General features: G+C 41.4%; 1 protein-coding gene across 1 annotated transcript in view; it reads right to left on the bottom strand.

Moving 5' to 3' along the window:
• The window catches only part of KNTC1 (kinetochore associated 1), a 318,233-nt gene that overhangs the window by 204,713 nt on the left and 91,213 nt on the right, over positions 1-22,307 (bottom strand). Inside the window, exons 17-23 of the mRNA XM_030219253.1 lie at positions 14,693-14,818; positions 14,075-14,164; positions 11,494-11,559; positions 7,630-7,691; positions 5,773-5,881; positions 4,009-4,152; positions 2,607-2,663 (exon numbers count right to left, since the gene is read on the bottom strand). Coding sequence (XP_030075113.1) covers positions 2,607-2,663; positions 4,009-4,152; positions 5,773-5,881; positions 7,630-7,691; positions 11,494-11,559; positions 14,075-14,164; positions 14,693-14,818 — 654 coding nt within the window. The remainder of the gene's footprint in view (positions 1-2,606; positions 2,664-4,008; positions 4,153-5,772; positions 5,882-7,629; positions 7,692-11,493; positions 11,560-14,074; positions 14,165-14,692; positions 14,819-22,307) is intronic.

The raw sequence follows: 22,307 nt of genomic DNA, 5'->3' as shown, positions 1-22,307 counted from the left end.
TACGAAAGGATGGAAGCTCCACAGATTGGTTGAGATGAAATGCTGATACCACTTTCGAAAGAAAGGGAGGAACTGTGCACATGGAGATCCCTGCCTTCGAAAAGCAAAAACAGAGATCATGACAAGACAGCCTGAAGATCTGAAACCCTACGTGCCAATGCAATTAAAGAATGCTGTCTTTAGCGTAAGATATTTATTTTAGTTACATTTGTACCCCGCGCTTTCCCACTCATGGCAGGCTCAATGCGGCAGGCAATGGAGGGTTAAGTGACTTGCCCAGAGTCACAAGGAGCTGCCTGTGCTGGGAAACGAACTCAGTTCCTCAGTTCCCCAGGACCAAAGTCCACCACCCTAACCACTAGGCCACTCCTCCTTTCGGAGTGGTTCTAAAAATGACTTCTGAAGAACTCAAAGGACTAAATTAAGGTTATATGCTAGACACAGAATTCAAAAGGGAGGTCGCAAGCAGCCCGTTCCCAGAAATAATAGAAAGATATCCACGTGAGCTGCAAGAGACTCCTATAATAGGCACATGTGAGCCCTTCCCATGGTACTACTTTCATCGCCACTGTCATCGACCCCAGAAACTGGACATAGTTATAGACCCTGGACCTGCCTTTACTGAGGAGAAGACAAATCTGTTGAACCAGCTTTGATCTCCTGAGTTCTGTGAGCAATAGCCTTTCTCTCTCTGTGTCAAGTAGAATGCCCAGATACTCCAGTGTCAGCGATGGAGTTAGTCTGCTCTTCTCGAAATTGATCATCCAAACCAACAACTGCAGAAGACGGACAACTCTGCCCACTGTCGCTAATCCGCCTGAATAGGACGATGCAAGAATAAGCTAGTCATCGAGATACGGGTGAACTCGGATTCCCTGGCACTGAAGGAAACCCGTCACCACCACCATAACCTTGGTAAATGTTCTTGGTGCTGCAGCGAAACCCAAGGGCAAAGCCATGAACTGGTAGTGACAGCCCAGCACCGCAAAACATAGATATCTTTGATTCAGTGACCATACAGGTATATGCAAGTATGCCTTCTTGAGATCGACGGCAGTGAGAAATTCTCCCGCTTGAGGCTATGATTACTTTTAGTGTTTCCATGAGAAAGCAGGACATTTGGAGGCAGTGGCTGAAAAGTGTGCCCATCCACTTACTGGAGATGGAAAATATGGAGCAACTGGACTGGATGCCAACAGGGCCGCCGAGAGAGGGGGACGGGGGGACAAAAGTCCACGGGCCTCCGGAGGGGGCCCGGCGACACCGCAGTCCGACCCACCCTCCCTCCGTCGCTCCCAGCACTAACCTTAAATGTCTCCTTTCACCACGTTCGCAGCAAGCAGCAGCAGGGCAGACCACTCCTTCCTTCCGTTCCCGCCCTTGCCTGACGCAACGTCCGCGAGGGCGGGGCACAGAAGGAAGGAGAGGTCTGCCCTGCTGCTACAAACGTGCTGAAAGAAGGCGTTTAAGGTTAGTGCAGGGCCCGGCCCGGTAGCGGGTGGAGGGGGGGCCGGCGACCTTGGGTGGGGGGGGGGGGCCCGGCAGCGACGACGACCTCGGGTGGTGGTGGTGGGGGGCCCGGGGCGGCCTTGTCCCGGGCCCGGCTCTTGGCGGTCCTGGTTGCCAAGAGAGATATGTCTCAGCTCAGTTTTCAGTTCTCTATCTCTACCTGCTGGTTGATCGACACAAGTAGCCCACAGGTTCTGGAATAGTGGGAAACTACATAATGAAATGTTTGGTTTCTTAAGGGAATATTTCATTTGAGACCTCCACTACACTGCAAGTTCCACCATGGAATCTAAATTTGGTCTTGCAGAGTATGGTGTCTGTGCCTTTTGAGCTTCTCAAAAAAGTTACTTTAAAAGGCACTTTTCTTGTTGAGATCTGTTTTTGTGTTCCTTCCATTTTCTCTGAAAGTAATGTCTGCGGTCATGTTAACCAGGTAGTGGAATTGCCATCCTTTAGGTGAGAAGACTGGGAGGGGATGAGTGTAAGCTTTTGTGATATTTGGATGTATGTAGGGTGTTTTTGTGCTACCTCAACAAATGAATTTCAGGAGGTCAGACTGTCTTTTTGTCTTGTTTAGTGGGCCTCAGAAAGGCAAAGTAGCCACTAAAGCAACAATTTTGCATTTGGTGAAGGAAGTTATTTCTTTTGCCTATCTCTTTAAAGACTGGGAAACACCTCATGAGACTAAAGCTCATTTGACCAGAGCAATGGCAACTTCTTGGGCAGAGATTATCAAAGCCACTGCTTGGTCTTCTTTGCATTTTTTTTTTTAAAAGTTTTACAGGTTAGATGTTCAGGCCAGAGGAAAAACACAAAAGGATAAAGTGTATTTTTTCACCCCCTTCTCTGGTATCTTGGATTTGAGCTAAAAGGGGTTGGTCAACATTGCTTTGTTAAAGGAATACCGAGTACCTGTGGCTGCAAGGAACCTATTATAGGAGAGAACTCAAAGCACTTTAGTCTGTCTCCATCTGCTGGCTGACTAACACAAACGTACGTTTTGAATTAGTCTGGTTGGACTCAAGGGTTTTGAATTAGTCTGGTTGGACTCAAGGAAAGAAAATTTGATTTTAAGAATTTTTCCAAAATAAAATTACCTTATCAGTCAATTCAAGACTTCGAGCTCTGTGTTCCAGCCATTTTGCAATAACTTTCTGAAATGAAAAGATATTCATATTTACACATCTTACACAGATTGACAAAGCATGGAAGCAATCAGATCGGATATGAGAAAAAATTTAAATTGGCAAAGAATTACATATAAAAGTATACCAACAGTCTGGCAAAATAAACTGCTGCTATGCAGATTAGGGGGGGAGGGCAATTTTCATGCTCGCAGGCCTGTTTTCAAAAAGATTTTCCCTTTGGAGTTTTCCTTTGAAAATTCACTGTTGAGATAATTTTTTATTCTGTTAAGTGACAGATGCAAAGTATGCAGAGTAAAATATGCACAAGTATTTCAAAATGTTATGAGTACTATATTCTAACCCCATTTCTGGTGTCTCTCTTCCTCCTCCTCCCCATTTAGCTCATGCTTTTTCAGTAGTTGCTCAAGGTGAGTTACATTCAGGAAGGGGGTGGGGAAAACTTTCAAAAGATTTTTTTCCCCCAAGGAAACCAATGTTAAAATTGCTCCTTAAGACAGTAAAGAAACTGAAAATGACACGATTAGGTACTTAAAGAAGGTAGCTTTATAAAGCTGCTTTCAAGTGTAAAGTCTGTTTAACATGCAAAAAAGGCTTTTATAAACACGTTTATACTTTTGTAACAGGTATAAATTTGTGTGCTGGCTTTTCTGTACTGCTGGGGGTAGATTTGGCAGTCTATTTAATAGACACAGACGCCAATGTTGCCTTTATAAAATATCACCAATACAAATCTGCCTAATACATGTGAACTAAACATTAAAAAAAAAAATCATAAGAAAAATGCCAGAAAATAACAGCATAAACTCATTCGTCTAGGCCGGTCTGGAAGGAAGCTTAGGAAGTTGATGATGCTGAATGAGTTGGACCTGGGTTAAATAACAAGCCCAGATGCAGAGTGGACAGAGAAGATAAAGTTTTCAAAACACGATTGTGTCAGTGGTGTGTGAGCTACATTAGATGTCTCTGTTTAAAGAAATATAAAGAGGCACATACCTGTTTAATTGCAAAATAAGTTGTTTTTCCACTGAAGTTAATTTGATTGTTATTTTTCAAAAACAATTGTGGGTTTTAATAAACCAAAGAGTTTATAAAAGGTGAACCTATGATTATACTGTGAATCCCTCCTTGAAAATTATTATAGAGGCTATTTTATGTGTACGACGGTCCATATCCTTATTTATAATTTAGAGGAAGTAACTTAGGTATTTGGGTGGCCTTTATAAAATAGGCATTTTTATAGACTTCTCACATGGGCACCCTGTTATAAAATCAAACTTACTATTTGCTCAGCTCTTCACGTACTCAGTACCATGGAAACATTCCTTCCTTATGAACATTTCAGTAATTTTACCTGTCCCTTAGGCATAGTCCTTTTTACAAATGGAATAAGGACATCTTTAAACCATAGGCTCAATTCTTTTGAAGGAATGTTTGCAGGGATTGTGTTAAGCAGATTGTCCAACATTTTTTCATCAAATCTTCTTTCAAATTCTGCCTAGAAATAATAGAAAGCACATTGCACAACATTAGAAAATCATCTATTCATGTAAATTGGAAGATGATAAAACTGTATAAAGTGAAATGTCATATATTCTAAAGAAAACTCGTATCCTTCTACATTTTATCATCACAGGATCAGATATATGGAACTTCACAACGTATTTCTAAATGTTTGTCTTTTAGGAAAGTTTTGAAAACCTGCATATTTCAGCAAAGTTATGGACCAGATATATGATTAAAAATTTTTTTTTCTATATATATTAAAAGAGCAACTTTTGGGGTGGCATACAATATATTGACACCAAAGTAACATCTACTTCGTTGATATTAGTGTGTAAAAATAGGAATCGCCCCTCCGGGTCCTGTTTAGATTTAATTACCCGAACTGGCAACGATGCATGGACCAAGATAGCTACTCCCCTCTTCCTAGAAGAATCCATGGAAGAAGCAAAGTAAGCCGTGAGATAGCTTTTATGAGAGAGAAGTCTTTCGTGGACCCGACGAAGGTGTGTCTCCTGTAAAAGCACTATATGTGGTCCATGCTGTGCCAGTTCCTTAAAAAACCTTTGACGCTTTTGAGGCATATTGAGACCCTTAACATTGTAAGATAAAACCTTTAAATCAGTTGTCATTAAAAGATAACAAGAGCACATAAGTAACAGTTGTAGCAGTGTAAAAGTTTTGAAACTCTAACCCTGTGGAAACCCTTAAATATCTATAAGCAATATACCCTACCTCCCCATTTTCCCAAGCCCCAATGCCCTCCCACCCCCCCCACATAAATCACACCAAACAAAAGGTAGATAGACCCCCCCCCCTTGAATAGGATATTGAGGAACCAACCCCCTACTCTCCCAGCAGCCCCATCCACACATCTCCCCTCCCCCATACACAGCCCTACATGCATACTCAAAGTAGTATCTCCCCCAAATAGTACAAAATGTCAGCCCATGATACTCCCAATCTTAACCCAACACGTCCTGTCTCTGAGAATCCCACCTTCCATACATACCACCCCCTTCCCCTATCTGTCAAAACAGATTCCTCCCTTATCACAAAATACATCCATTTACACACCCTCACCCTACGCCTGTACCAAAAACCAAACCAAACTCCGCTACCCCACTCACACATAAATCTCTTGTACTTTTTTTTCTGAGTAGCACACGGTTTACTCATAATTGCAGCTTTGCCACGAATCCTCAGCACTTTAACAGTGTGAATGTTAGCTGATGGTCAGAGGAGCAAAAGGACTAGGCTGCCATTTCATGCATGACGTCACTTCCTCCCCTTTTCATTTATTTTTTTGATTAAATGCTAACCACATCTGGCAAGCTACAGATTTCAACTAACTCAGGAACTATTTCCAGTGCTCTTTATTAGGCTTCAGGAAAAGTCTGTAGTACTTGGAAGAAGCAAATACAGTGTTGGTGAAATAATGGTGCTCACACATAATTGCTCACTTAGGTTTTAGATCAGATGACTCTGGTTAGGATTCTTACATCAATAAAATCATGGCTCCAAAATGGAGCAGAAACCTGATAGACTGGCATATGCTTAGTTAAACCTAGATGGAAGAACAAGACTTTGAAATGTAATAACATCACATTCATACCTGATGTCTAAGCCAAAGATATTGTGCACAAGGTAAATTCATTTTTTCTAGCTGTAACAGGATGTCTTTGAAAACATCATTGTTCAAAAATTCTGTCCAAGCAATTCCACTAAAGTTGAAATGAAAAATACAAAACAACAAAAAAAGAATCATTAGATATACTTCTGGGGTAGTAGGACAATAAAAAATAACATCTTGGAAGAAAATGAGTAGCCTAGTGATTATAATGAAGGGCTGTATAGGGAGGCCTCTTGGTTTAATAGCAGTGTTGTTTATATTAACATGCGAAAAATGTTGGTTAAATTCGTAGGACAAGTATCTGCATCCAGAGACAACCAGGGATAGGGAGTGTTGCAGAGGCAGCATCCACAGCCCCAACCAAAGAAGTTTCAGAAATCATTTAGCAATGGCAACTAATGACCAAGGTCCACATTAACCATGATCTGAAGACAGCTGAAGTTCATGAAAATCAAAATTGAGGACTATGATTGGGATGGCTGGGCTGGACTGAGAGGGTATAGTTGTATAGCTACAAATGGAAACTTATAGCACCATACCTCAATAAAGGCAGATTCTAGGTGAGAAAGAAGAATGGACCACAAACCAGATGACTTGGGATATATTCTATTCTGGGTCTTATATTCTGCTTTGTTACATGTGGATTCTGAGCAGATTACAGATAAGTATCAACTCAAATATTGAGAATAAAAAAAATACTATAATAAAAAAACAAATATCAACTAAATAACTAACCTTTAAAATATGCTAGGAAAAAATAAGATTTAAAAAATTTACAAAAAAAGAACGTAAGATGTTATTGCTATACTCTGCATTGTACACTCATTGTAACTCAGGAAAGTCACTTTGGTGCCTTTTACTAAAGCTTAGCACACCCTGTCACGTGGCCCATAGGTGTGTGTGTGTGTGTGTGTGTGTATATATATATATATATATATATATATATATATCACACATAACATTTAGTGAACGCTTATGTCTGTTAGCAAGTGAAAGGTTTAAACCTTGCTAAGGCCCATTTCATCTCTCACTGAAACGGGCCTTTTTTACTAGTGTGATAAGAATGTGCGTAGACATGTTTTTTTTTTTTTTGGGGGGGGGGGGGGTTAAGCAGGGTTACAATTCACATGTGTTTTTTAAATACATAATAGGGTAAATTCTATAAATGGCGCCTAAAAAAAGTGAAGCTGAAAAAAACCCGTTTGAGCAGTATTCTATAAGCTGTGCCTAAAGGTTGGTGTGGTTTACAGAGTATATGCTTAAGCGGAGAGTCACTTGCAAATTTAGACGCATCAATCTGCACCAACGAAAATGTGATACAAATGCCCATGCTTAAATTTACACGCGTAATTCAAAGCCATGCCGCAAAAGCCCCTGACCTTCCCATTTGCACACCCCCTTTTTGGAATGTGCATAAATTTTAGGAGCGGATCCCATGCCTAACTTTTTGTGTGTTGGTCCTAATTGAATCTAATTAGTGCCAATAATGGTTTGTTAAAAAGTCAATTATTGGCACTAATTGGCTTGTTATTCAATTAAATTGCGCATATCTGTAATGCGCCTGCAATTTTTGGCGACATTTACAGAATCAGGGGGCATGTGTGCAATTATACCAGCTCCCAAGCAGGTATAAGTGTATGTGACTTCCTTTCACCCACTATTTCTGCAGGATGTGTTGGTATTTCTATAAAAACACATAAGCGCCAATCTTAAGTAATCCGTTATAAAATTAGCCTCTAAATCAATAACCGAGGTTCAGCCTTGGTCCCTTCTATTGAGTTTTCCTATTGAATCAGTACCAATGATTTCATATTTAAGATATAAGTGTTCAGTGCAAACCTAAAGTTTTCAGGTCCAAATGCTTCATAAAATGTAGTTAATCGTGCCTGTGCTCGCAAAACCTGTGTGAACAGAAGGAAGAATAGTCTGATGAATTATCATTTTTGCAGTATTTTCAAGAAAATTAAATTATCTTTTTTAGTTGGTACTAAATAGAAATAAAACAAAAAGAAAACCTTTTATTAGACCAATTTAATATATTTTTTGATTAGCTTTTGAAGGAAGAACCACCTTCTTCAGATCAGAAATGAACAAATGCTGGCAAATATCAGAACATATAAGTGAAACATAAAAGCATTCCAATGACAGTCTCACAGGGAAAGGTGGTGAGGGAGAGGGGCAGAAACAGGGAGAGATGGACAGGTTTTATAATGTGATTGGAAACGCAGATCTTTGTTAAGTCCTGTCTGATGGGTGCCAAAATATTTCATCATTTTAACTTCAAAGGTCTTATGTTCCTTGTTTTAAAATGTCCTTTTAGTATTCTCAACATAAGTCACTGATGTAGTGCCCTAGTCTTGCAAAGTGCTCTCCCACAGAGATGTCACCCTGGTTAGCTTTATGGTGTTCAATATGGTGTCTGTGTAGGTTGATTCTTGTCTTAAGCGTTTGGTCTGTCTCTCCAACATAGTATTCTTCTTCACATTGTTTGCACTGAATGACATTCAGTGCATTTGAAGATGTAGGATCCTCTTATGCTGAATGTTTTTCCCATGTGAGTAACTGTGGGGTACAGAATGACACAAGAATGGGGACCCGGAGTAATCTGCGGTAATAAAAAAAAAAAAAAAAAAAAAAAAAAAAGATTACTGCATTTACGGTAAAAAAAGTTTTTTACCACCCCGCGAGAGTGGTAAAAAGTCTTGATCCCATGGTTACTGCAGGTCTGGCATTCCTGTCTTTCGTCCTCCCTCCCCCTTCCCACTGTCTCTCTCTACCTTGCACTTGCAGTCAACAAGGAGGATCCATCTGCTCCGGGACCTACCCTCTGCCGGCTCCCAACTTCTGATGTAACTTCCTGTTTCACGAAACAGGAAGTTACATCAGAAGGCAGGAGCCGGAAGAGGGAAGGCATGGAGCAGGCCTGGGGAGGATCCTCCTCATGGCTGCAAGTGCAAGATAGTGAGACATGGCGGGGAGGAAAACAAAATGCCAGATTTGGAGGGGAGGCAGCGATGCTGGACCTGCAGGAGGGAGAGAAGGGGGACAGTAGCTGAAGGGGACAGAGGCGCTGAAACACGGCCCGTGTCGGGTCATTAATAAAGAACTTTATGTGTCCCAGTCTTGAAGGCCCAGTGTTGCTTTTTTTTTTTCCTTTTTTTTTTTGTATACTTTTGTGTATGCTGTATTACCCTCTCTATCTGTGTCATAGATAAAGAAATGACAGGTTTTGGCGATCTGTTGAATACGGTGCAGAGAAGGAGAGAGAGGAATCAAAGATGACACCAAGATTACGAGCCGAGGAGACAGGGAGGATGTGAGAGCCATTAACAGAGATAGAGAATGGAGGAAGAGGGGAGGTGGGTTTAGGGGGAAAAATGAGAAGTTCAGTTTTAGTCATGTTTAGCTTCAGATGGCGTAGAGACATCCAAGCAGCAATGTCGGACAAGCAGGATGAAATTTTGTCCTGGATTAAGGTTGAGATTTCAGGGGTGGAGATGTAGATCTGAGAGTCATCTGCGTAAAGATGGTATTGAAAGCCATGGGATGAAATCAGGGTACTAAGGGAAGAGGTATAGATGGAGAAGAGGAGGGGTCCCAGGACAGAACCCTGAGGCAGACCAACTAAAAGAGGGATGGAAGTTGAAGAGGAACCGCCAGAGTGTACACTGAAAGTGCGAAGTGAGAGGTAGGAGGAGAACCAGGAAAGAACAGGGCCCTGAAATCTAAACGAGGATAGCGTATCTAGGAGTATGGTGTGGTCAACAGTGTCGAAAGCAGCAGACAGGTCAAGAAGGATAAGGATAGAATAGAGACCTCTGGATTTAGCCAGCAGCAGTGGAGAGTGAAAGATTAAGGATGTGAGAGATGACAGGAATGATAGTAGGAGAGATAGTGTTAAGTAGATAAGTGGGGATGGGATCAGAGGAACAGGTAGTACATTTAGAGGAGGAAAGAAGAAGGGCAGTTTCTTCAGCAGAAACCTCAGAGAAGGAGGAAAAAGAGGGAGAGGAAGGAGAGTAGGGGGTGTGGACTAAGGGAGAGAGAGGTGGGGAGGGTTTGGATGAAAATTCAAGGTTAATCTTATGGATTTTATCGTGGAAGTGCTCAGAAGCTGGAGGGAAAGCAGTTAGAGGACAGGATAAGGTCGAGACAGTGACCATTTTGGTGGGTGGGCGCAGAGCAGCATAGCTGAAGATTGAATGAGGACGTTAAGGCAAGGAATTGGGAAGCATAAGAGTTAGAGGAATCATCAGCATGGATGTTAAAGTCACCAAGTCACTTTCTATTGGGAGTTTGCATTTTACAAATTTTTGCTTCAGATTAGATGTTTGTCAGAAGGCCAGCACTGGTGAAGCTGGGAATATCTCTTTTAGTAATTCATCCTTCTGGATTAGCGGCTATAGAGCTTTTATCATTCTTCTCAGTTTTTCCACTTCTCAACTGTATGTCACTACAAGGGCATTCTCTCTGCAATTTTCTTTTCTGTGTACTGCAATAGAGTTTCCCTGAGTGTTTTAAGGGAAGAGGCAATCTTCTTGGAAATTATTTTGGGGTTGTAGCCTTTTTGTTTGAAGGATTCAGTCAGGATTTTGAGGTGTTTATCTGTGTCTCTTGGGTTAGAGCAGATATGATGGTATTGTGTGGTTTGGTTGTGTATAATAGACTTTTTTGTAAGTGAAGGATGGAAGCTGGAATTCTGTAGGTAGCTGCATTTGTCAGTTGGTTTCTTGTATATAGATGTTAGTATATAGCCATTGGTGATAAACTGTGGTGTCTAGATTGTGGAGCAGTTAATTTTTGAATTTGATTAAAGGATGGTATTCATTGAAAAAACTGTAAATTTGTTTGAGAATCTCTTCTCCCTCAGTCCAAATCGCAAAAATATCATCATTATACCAGTAATATTTTAGGTGTTTAGTCTGATATGTATTCAAAAGTGTCTCTTCCAGTTCTGTCATGAAAAGGTTTGCATATTGTGGTGCCATCCTGGTACCCATAGCTGTGCCCATGATTTGCAGGTAGATATCATTATTGAAATGGAAATAGTTATTGAATTAGAATTGCCTGCCTGTGGAGCACACTTATGACAAGAAACAACCCCCAATCCTTATTTCTCTACTGAATGAATTTGATTAATTTTATAATAGCTTCCAGTATGAATTTGTGGTAATTTTTAGGATAAACTTATCACATGCAGCTCTGCCATATGCATGGGGAATGTTACTGTAGTGATTCTACATACAATGCTACCAGAAGAGCACCAGGTGGTAACTGCTTGATGTTTTTTAATTTGTTCAGAAAGTCTGTGGTGTCTTGTATGAAGCCATTTGTCTTGTGCACTCAGTGTCTTGTGCCCTTTTTGTTGTAATTTGCAAAGACTTATTAAACAAAACATCAAACACACAACTCAAAATATTATATATATTTGATCTAGAACATCAACATCCACCATATCATGTCTTAATAGCCACAGAGTAAAAGGATGGATAAGAGGAAGGAAAATAAGTACTGAGATTGGGATAAGGGTGGGAAAGATTAGAATTCAGTGCCATGTAATCATGATTTTTATGTGAGATGACTTGTTATGGTCTGTAAATTTCTTCTGTATAAACTATCTTAATGCTTTTTGAGGGACGTGGTGCATCAAATTGAATAAATGAAATAAACTCTAATACCGACTGGCATTATTTAATAAATCACCTCTATTATGGATAATGGAAACTCAACAGTTGGTGTGGCAATTCTTCTGTCCTCTTTTTTCTCAACCTGAAATTGATATTAAAATACATTAGGAATGATTATATTTTGCACAGCCTAAGACAGAATGCCTACATAGCATGTATCCCAAGAACATTAAACACTGAACTCTGGCTTCCATCCTCCACCTCTTTGAAAGCCTACTCCAGCTAGTTTGCATATCATGCAGACAGAAAAGCCATCTAATTATTTCAGTAAATCATGACTCAGCTTCTTTTCTTGGCTTTCGTGTATAGTTTAATGTGGATGTGCCTCTTGTTTCATAATATAAAGAATGACATCTTCAAAAGGAAGGATATACTGTGCCTGTCATTCTGAAACCCAATGAGGAAGAGGCATATTTTTCAACTTAAATACTACATAAAACCTTCTGCTGTTCGTCTTTTCCCTACCAGTAAGAGTTTATAGGTTAAAGCCAATCTATTTTATACTGTAACTATTGCTACAGTCACCACTCATCTCCCCCACGTATATATATTTGCACACTTGCTCAAAATGACCCTAAAAAAAAAAAAAAAAATCAGAGAAACTCTGCCAATATGTTCTTCCGAAAGCAAAGAACAATGTAGGAGGTACTGCAGAATTAGAATGCAGTTATATAATTTGACAGGAAATTTTTCTGGTGGCATTTTTCCAAGCAGTACACAATGACAGTTACATCCTATTTTGATAAACAGGTACTGCAGGAGGATTCTGCTGCCTGTCCTCCTTTTTTCTCTGGCATCAATTATTCAACTTAACACTTGTATATGTTAAATTAGAAAAGCAGTGGTAGGATTCTAAATACCAGTGTTTAGTGCTGGAAAATAAAATTTTAAAAGGTATAGGTCAATATCAAAAGCATTTACCCAGACAACAGCACCTGCTACCTGGATAAGTGCTGCTGTCCAGGATATTCTCCAAACACTCAAAAAATTCAAAAGTGGGAATTAATGAACTCACCCCCCATAAAAAAAAAACATTGAAAACCACTCCGAACCAAAAATATAATGTTAATATTATATGGGATCTTCAGAATGGAACATCAATTCATGGATAAGATGTCCTATAGCGAAGAGCATCATTATTCAAATGTGTTAAGTTCCTTCCAAGTCTATATTTTTGATCGATGGAAGAAACTTAGGGTGTCTTTTACTAAAGATTAGCTTGTGTTATCTGCAGCGGGGCCCATAGGAATAAAATGGGAACTGCTGCAAGGTAACTCGAGCTAACCTTTAGTAAAAGACCCCCTTATAGAATCATACTTTAACGGACTACAGGACATCAGATTGTCATTTGTATATATCTCACAGTGATATGTTGTTCTTCTAATGATTAAAATAGATGGAATCCTGGACTTTCATAATGAAGATGGTATTTTGGATTGAAGACTTAAAAATATTCACAGGGTGCAGTTTGGGACTTTTTATGGATCCAAAGATTGACAAGAAGAAGCAGTAAATATTATTGCTTATGCATGAGTTTATGTTCCAGTCTGAGGATCCCACATATTAACATTATATTTTTGGTAGGGAGAGTTTTTTTTTTTTTTTCAGACACCAGGGCAGTGCTTCTGAACATTTTTACAGGGCAGTCCCGGAATTTAACAGTCTATTATCTGAATAACTTGGGACGGCATTTTACCTGTCCTAAATTATCCGGATAATAGACTAAATATTGCCAGTATCTTTTTGGGTCATGTACAAACTCATTCTACTTGTTTACAAAGGCCTATGACCATCTGCCCCGATTATATCTTAAGTCTGCTCACACCTCACCTCGATCACTACATTCCTCCCAGCAGCACCTTCTACACCTCCCCTCACCTTCTGTTATATGGTTGGACATTACTCGTACCACTGCATTTGCATATATTGGCCCCCAACTCTGAAACACTCTTCCCTTGACCCTGAAACTTCAACCCTGTTACTTTACTTTTAAAAGACTGCTTAAAGCCTGACTTTTCAGTCAAGCCTTCCCATCTTAATTACCATAGTGTTCATACTTTTTTTTCATCTTTCTTTCCTTTCCTTTTCTATTGCTCATTTGAGCTTTTATTGTAAACCACCAAGCTGCCACTGTCTATATATCACGGTATATCAAGTGAAATAAAATAAAATATATTCAGCACCAGCCACTATCTGGATATTGAGTCACATAGTGCCATTAAATATCCAAATACTGTTTGAGCACCACAACTGGCATTTTAACAATACACTGTCTGTGGCAGCTGAATATTGACCTGGTAGTTCCCAATTACGAAATGCCATTGCAATGTAAAGGGAACACCTAAAGAAATAACCTCATTAACATACTAATTTTGCTGAGCTTAAAACAAAAGGAACTTCTCCGTGTATAAGCAAGATAAGGCAGTCACACATAGGTGATGCCATTTCTTGAGGAAGACAGTTTGGACCTACTCCCTAGAGCCCAGAAAAGTCTGGAAGACTATTCTGAGCATGTCTGAACGTGCCCACAGAACACCTAACAAACCAACCTTATAAACATACAACATTTTGCTAAGATTAAAACAAAAGGAACTTACTCTGACTCTGGCATAATTTAGCATTTCCTGAGCTGTTTCAAATGATGGCCAGGCTGCATTTATGCAGTATTCCACCACAAAGTGATCATCCTGATAAAGGGAAAAACAGGTTAATCAAGTTCCCTCTAAAGACTCTTCTTTTAAAGACAATTTTATTTTATTATTTGTTACATTTGTACCCCGCGCTTTCCCACTCATGGCAGGCTCAATGCGGCAGGCAATAGAGGGTTAAGTGACTTGCCCAGAGTCACAAGGAGCTGCCTGTGCCGGGAATCGAACTCAGTTCCTCAGTTCCCCAGGACCAAAGTCCACCACCCTAACCACTACGCCACTCCTTTCCTCATGCACAATGCTGCATGTCTGTTTTGCACCCTTTTGTTTCCCCTACCTTCCATGGACAGTTGAAGGATTTTCTATCATCATAAGGAACTGAAGTATCTTATGATGATAGAAAATAAGCGGTCTCCAAGGACAAATCCTTCAATGCCCCCTATAGCAGGCAATGTTCCTTCCTTCACCTAAGAAAACCAACCCGTACAGTGCTCTCACCCAGCAACGTAAAGCTGAAGGGCTATCTGAAACATATTTTAATCACCCAGAATAAACAAATATGAATACCTTTATCTTTGGTAAGTTTGCTTTTGATTCATCCACCAGCTCTTGCCAAACAGTTTGTCCATAACTTCCTACAGAAGCAGAAGCCAGTCTTTCCAAGACCACATTCAATTTTACTTTGTAAACAAGCTATTGACAAACAAGAATATTTTGCAATTATTAAAAACATTTTTTTCAGGATTTATTTTGTAAGACTAACTGCAAGGGCATAAGTACAGATTAAAAGAAACTAGATAGTCCTATGGCATCTAATTTACACAGGACTGGATTAACTGAGCTCTCTTCCAACACACATGAAATGAACAAACAAAACAAAATCAAAGTACTTAGGCTTCTATTTACTAAGCTGAGTTAGCTGTTTAATACAGGAACTACCACATATTAACAGCACAGCACTGCATTAACTGTTAACACATACTTAATTTCTACATTTAAATAAATAATGTGAAAAAGAATGGACAGGGACTGTGCTTTGCAGTTAATAAACAGTAATAAACTGTGCTAACTGTAGAACAGTCCCTTCCAAAAATAATAGGAACAACCCTAACTGTTACTGTAGAGGTTTTGCACCTAATGCACACTAAATTTTGCCTTTGCACATTTTTAGTAAATAAAGGCCTTAGGGGCCCTTTTACTAAAACTGAGCATGCACTAAGCGCCACATGGTCCATAGGTATAAAATAAGATACACAGCATTTAGTGCAGGCTAATTCTGTTAGCAAACACTACGCTTTAGTAAAAGTGACTTCATCCCATAGTTTCATAAACCAGAGGTCTATCAAAGCCTGCTTTTTTTTTTTTTGGCAAAGTTTAGCAGCTATCCCTCTACAGTTATTCCTCACAAGAAGGCTATCAAGACTTTCTTGCAAAAAGCTAAAATACACTTCTAGAACTTTCTTGTTTTCATGTTTCCTAAGAAAGATGCACAAAAACCATAGAAATGGACTGAGGCATTACACCCTTCACACTAAGATCCATTTTCTACATTTGTTTTTAAAGCAGGGTCTAAATAATAGATGGCACCAGACAATGCAATTACAGTAATGTGAATACATGAAATTGCTCAGAAGCAGTAAAGGAAAACATGATTATTATTTTGGCATCTAAACCAAGGCACTTAGCAACAAATTACATATAGGTACACTGTGTGCCCCAGAAAGTTTACAATGTAATTCTGTGCCTTTGGCAACATGAAAAAAAATATAGACTTGCCCAAGATCATAGCAAATGTCAATGGCATAAACAGGATTTGAAGCAGTTTACCTGGCTCCCAATCTAATCACTGGGGGGATTCATCAAGGTGTGGTAAATGATCACCCTTTACCGAACCTTGATGCCTTGTTGGATTCAACACCGCAGGTTGCTGAATCCCACTTTATTTTATTTTTTATAATATCTTTACTGAGTCAGAGTAATAGTCATAACAAACAAATGTGGGGGAATTATACCCCCTATTACAGCAAAACAAGTATAGTAATAAGGGACAATAACCGATCCCGGAGTAACAATATACAAGGCTATACAATCAAAACAGAAAAACAGCCCACCTGTAACAGGAGACAAGAGGCTGTCATGCCGTCCGTTTCACACCCAACTCAAATTTTTAATAAAGAAAGTTCCCTCCCCACCTCCCCCACACCAACTGTCCATCCATGAATATAGTCAACGAGAAGCATCCCCATCACTGTCCACTACTCTATATAAGGAGGTATACCTTTTCCATAAATCACGATATTGACGATTCCCTGGAGAGAATGAAAATTTAAGAGCAGTAAGCAACCAATTTGCCATTTCACGCATAAAGTTGTGCCAGGTAGTGAGAGATGGAGGTGAAGTGTCAACCCAGGACTGCAAAATGCATTTTTAAAATGCATTTTCTTAATGAGAAGGGTGGCTACTAGAATAAATTTGCATTGTGCATCTCTGAAGCCCCTCCCTCACAAGGAGGCCTTACTCTCCTTCAACACCACCAAATAAGACCAATCTACTGTACACTGCAAAGTGGCCTCAATGACTCCTAGGGCTGGGACCAAAAGGTAGACAAGGTGGGGCATTCTATAAAGGAATCAAAGAAAGAGCCTGGGAACGATTTGCATTTCACACATAAATCATCGTCCCATAGACCCATGGCTTTACCCTTCTGTTTAGTGATGTGCACCCTATGCAGAACTATGTATTGAATATCTTCTAATGCTGCATTGGGAGTCACTGTATGAAGATCCTCGAATGAAGCACCCAACTGAGTCTCCGTAACATCCTCCACTAAGTCTTTGCTAGTTGCATTAAAAATGGAGCATTCCTAGTGTCCCGAATCAGCTGGGATAGTCTACTTAGATTAGGAGAAAGACTAAAAAAAACGATCTAATTTTAGGAAGACAGCCTGTGCCTTATGGCGGTGTTCTGACAAAAGAATATAGTCTCTCGCCTGGAGACGGGCAAAAAAAGAATTGGGGACATTCCATGCACACTTGACTTGGTCAAAAGATGGAAAACTCCCCCCCCCCCCCCCAGCTGCCTTAAATACCCCAAATATTGCGCTGCGTGCATCTGGTAGTGCTATACAAATGGTAATAATAATAATATTGACAACCTCTTCATTTCCATTGATGCAAGACAGCGGAATCCAAACCAGCGGGAAAGTCTGGGTTACCCACTAGGGTCAAAAAAGGACTCATCCCCCCTGTCACCACCCGTAGCCTCTCCACCACGTCCAAGCTTTCCTTAGCACACCAAAAAGTTTATTCCCCGACACTAAACTCCTGGGTCGCTGAGATTTCAGGACTACGAAAGGATCATATGGTGCACACCAGCTATTCCAGAAAACAGTAGGAGCATAAAAACCGGTCCCAGAGTGAATCTCATGAATCCAACAAAGAAGCGTGGTGACATTGTAGGCCCGCAGGTTGGGTAACCGGACCCCTCCCCCCTCGAATCCTATTGTGGGTCAGTTTAGCAAAGGATATTCTGGGTCACATGGTGTGCAAGAAAAAAGAACCGATTATGCTACAGAATGTTGTCTTCCTGCCTATTTACGCAGAGTGGGATCATCTGCAAGGGATACAACAACTTAGGTAAAATAACCATTTTAACTAACGCTACTCGGCCTAAAAAAATCACTGGGAGACACAGAGCTGTTTTATTGCCTCCAGTCTCTAAGTAACATTTTTCTTATAGATCCAGGTATGGTTCTCGCTGAGGTACACTCCAAGATATTTAATGCCCACACTAGCCCAGGATAGAGGAAAGTTGGGTAAGGTAGCACAGGGGCGGGTTATAGTGAAGGCCTCTGATTTCCCAAAATTTATACTAAGACCTGAGAACGACCCAAAAACTCGAATAATGGTCATTACTTGTGGCAAACTGGAAGACATACTATCAAGCAATAAAAACATATCGTCTGCAAATAAATTGATATGATATTCACACCCTCTCGCTGTAACACCCCACAAAGCAGGGTCTTGATGGATCCAAGCAAGCGGTGAGAATGAATAAGAAGGGGGATAGAGGGCAGCCCTGTCTGGTCCCTCCGCCCAGTGAAATCACCTAAGTAAGAGTATGACTGATGATGATTTGGGCTGTGGGATTACTATAAAGGAAGCACCCTTATCCAATCCAAAAATGCGCCCCAAATGCCAAAACGATGCAGTGCCCAAATCAGATAATCCCATACTACTTTTGTCAAAGGCTTTCTCTGCATCTAGACTTGCTAAGATTGCGTCCCCTGAACGCCGACTCCCCTCGAACAGGATGCGGCTCAACTTTAAGATGTTAGCTAGGCAAATCCACTGGGAACAAAACCTAACTGGTCCCAATGAACCAGCAGGGGGAGAAATGCATTAAGCCTAGAAACCAGCACTGTCGCCATGATCTTAACGTCCTGATTAAGCAATGAGATTGGCCAGTGGGAACCAACCAACTCAACATCCTTCCCCGGCTTTGGAAGGACAGTGATGTAAACGTGGTTCAAGGAGGGACCCATAACCTGGGAGTCTTGTAGGGCATCATACATAGAGAAAAAGGAAAGAACTAAGAGGTCTTGTAAGATTTTGTAAAATTCAGTGCCCAGGTTATCCGGACCCAGCATCTTAGCCAGCTTCAACTATTTAATAACCTTCTGCTCCTCTCGCCCCTGCAGAGGTGCACCGAGATAAGCCACCTGTTCTGGCATTAAGGAGGGCAAGTCTAAGTTGGCAAAAAATTCTGTACATCCTTCAGCACAGAAAGAGCCTTTTCTATAAAGAGTGGAGTAAAAACGAACAAATTCCTGCTGTATTGCAGCTATCTTGGTATGAGAGGCCCCAGTAGCATCTCTGATGTTACCGATGAAACTTTTTGCTGATCTCTGTTTCACCAAAGAGGCAAGAAGTTTTCCCGTCTTGTTGCCCCATTGGTGTAGGCGGTATTTATATAATTTAACACTATAAAGCGCTCTGGCGTCTAGCAGCTGCCGCATTTGTTTCTTATATTCAAAATAGGCCACACGTGTATTCTCGGAAGGGGAAACAATAAATAGCTTCTGCGAATCCCTCAGCTGGGCCGCCAGGTCACATAGTTTCTGCTCTTTTTGTTTATTTACAGATGCAGTATAAGCAATAATCTTGCCTCGGAGTACAGCTTTGGCTGCCTTCCAAAAGACTCGAGGCCCCACTGATTAAGTATAATTCTCCACTAGGTAATCTAACCACTCCTGCCGTAGATATGCACGAAAGTTGTGGTCCTGAAAGACAGCAGGGTTCATGCAACACAGAAAAGTACTCGATCCCCCTCCCTATCGCATGCTAATCCATACTGGTGCATGATCCAACACCCCCATGCCCACCCCATCAACTCCAAGTATCAAAGTCCGAGACACAAGAATACAGTCCAAGTATGCATGGACCCCATGCGGGTGGGAGTAAAAAGTGTAATCATGCTCATCCATATGGAGGAGCCGCCAGATATCTATAACTTCTAGTTCCTGAATAAGAAAATTGACTTCCCATCTATCATAGTCCTTGGAGGGCTTCTTTGGAGGTTTGCAATCTATCACGGGGTTGCTGGTGATATTGAAATCGCTCCCCAAAATTAGAAGGTAATCATCAAAGGTCGTAAAGCGAGCCGCCAAAAGAGTGAAAAATTTCTGTGTAAACATTGGGTGTATAAATACTGCATATGGCTACTTTAACTCCCTGCAGCCACCCCGCTACAACCACATAGCGGCCACTGGGGTCCTGATACAGTCTATGCACAGTAAAAACCATGTTCTTCTTGAATAGTATGGCTACCCCCCTCGGTCTACCATTATAAGCAGCGTAATAAAGGTCGCCACCCAGTCTCTTTTCAATTTAAGATGCTCAAGTTTCCCCAGATGGGTTTCTTGTAGTAATGCTATACCAGCATGCTGTCTTTTAAGCATCTGCAAAATCTTGGTGCACTTAATGGGCGAGTGGATGCCATCTACATTTAAGGATATAACTTTAAGATTAGCGAGCTCACACCCTGGAAAGAGGTGAAGTTAACAAAGGTGAGTGAGAGTATAGATATGCCCAGGACGCCTCCCAGCTCAGCCTCCCAGATATCCCCAGAGCAAGCAAAGAAAGATGGCACATCGTCAGCCTCATAAGAAAGAAGGACACCTCCCAAGTGGGCCTCAGAAATAGTTTTGGTGAACTTGGACAAGACAGTACCATACTGATAAACCCATCCCCTCTCCTCCACCTGAATACCTGTTGACCTGATTTCTTCATCCACCCAATTACTGAACAAAAGACCTCCCACAACCACACACAAACCAGCTTCCCAACATTCATATTCCCCTCCTCCTAACTCCCCCAAACCCTCCTCCCACCCCCCTCCTGTGTTCGCAAAGGGTTTTCCCTGAAGGTAAGCATGAGAACCAGTCCCAGTCCGTAGGTTTGTCTGCATACTGGAAACAATGATGATGCATGTTGGTCTGCACTGAAGAAAAAAAAAAAAAGTCACACCACCAAAATTTCGCCCCTTGTCTCCTACGGCAGTAGATGATAAAAGTGTCCACCAGAAAATTACCAGAAGATAGCCTGACCATACAGGGCAATCCATTCCACCAGGGGTCAGTCGAACAGCTTTTCGCTGATTAGCAGCAAGAAGATCCCTCCAGAGTAGTATCAGTAGAGGACATAGGAACGCCACCCCCCCCCACCAAAAAAAGAAAAAAAACCTTGAGAAATCCAAGAGTCTATGGGCTTCCAAACTGAGACAAAGTTGATTTATAATCCAAGTGCACTCAATGTGCTGCTATTAGCACTGAAAGATCAGAGTAAATGAGCAAGGCAACATACTATAGGAGGCTCACGGCAATTTATCCATGAAGGAGCACAGTTCCTTAGGGTCAGTGAAGAAGAAAGATGCACACTTGGGTAAAGCGAAGCAAAGCGTACCCCCTTATCATAGAGGCATTTGCAATATTGACCCATCTGCCTCCTTTGGTCAGAAACACAAGTCAATTAGTCCTGAAAGGGCAGGATTTTATTGCCTTTAAATTCTACTGGTCTTTTTATGCAGTATGGCTGAAGTAATCGATCCTTGTCCACATAATTAAGAATCAGAGCCAGGCCAGGCTGTGGGCATTGCTCTCCCAAGCACATAGTACCCACTCTATGGACCCTCACAACATGTAGTACATTATCAGGTAGCTGTAAACTTAGCTGACCGGGCAGCCAGTGGTCAACAAATTCGCAAAGCTCTTTGTCTTTCACCAATTCAGGTAAGCCTGTAATTCTGAGGTTAATGCGCCTACCTCAGCTTTCCTGGTGAGCTACCTGTTGCGCTAGCTGCTTGCATTATAACTCTAGAGCTATGATCCTTGTGTCTGCGGCCTCTGTTCGGTCCTCTTGGCGCGATATGCGTTCATCAGCCGTGCACTGTGTCTCTCCAGCGATTCTTAGATGTGATTCACCAAGGCATGAAGCTTAGTTAGCTTTTTCTCGAGAACTGCTGTTATTTGTTGAGAGATCTCTCGAATTGCCTCTGCACACATGGTCACCAGTGAGAGGCCTGCATGTGGCACCGCCATCTTGGGGCTCAGGTTCTGTGTGCAATTCCTTCCTGGCCGCTGAGTCTTTACTGGCATAACATCTTGCAGGAACGGCCCTGAAAGCTCTTCCAAGGAGGCCCAAAGGCTGCGACACCCAGACAGGTAAAATTTGGGCCAATTCAAGGAAGTTTGAAAAGGTAATACAAAGGTTTCATAGTAGCGGGAGCAGAGCAGGGCTATGAGATGCCCACTCAGATATCGAGCATCATGTGACCCCCCCCCCCCTGAATCCCACTTTCTAAGAACAATGGTTGCGAGCCACCTCACAAGCAGTGTTATTACCTCAGCCCAGGACTAATGGACTGTCAAGCTGCAGCCCAATGCTCCCAGGCCACAAGCAGAAGGTGTCCCTGTCCCCCCCCCCCCCCCTGTCTGCACCTTCCCGGCAAGACCCTCCTCCCACAGGGGCTACCTATCAAAAAGAATTGGTGGTCTAGTGGGAGGTTCATCTGGTGGTTTAGTTTGGGGGGGGGGGGGGGAGGTTGCAGGCAGGACTGAGGGGGGTGGACCCTCTCCATGCAGCCCAATGCTCCTGGGCAGTAAAAAAAAAAAAAAAAAAAAACT

This window comes from Microcaecilia unicolor, chromosome 11 (genome assembly GCF_901765095.1).
Source record: "Microcaecilia unicolor chromosome 11, aMicUni1.1, whole genome shotgun sequence".
Lineage (NCBI taxonomy): Eukaryota > Metazoa > Chordata > Amphibia > Gymnophiona > Siphonopidae > Microcaecilia > Microcaecilia unicolor.
The sequence above is the reverse complement of the archived record's forward strand: the minus strand, read 5'-3'. Positions and strand labels throughout refer to the sequence as shown.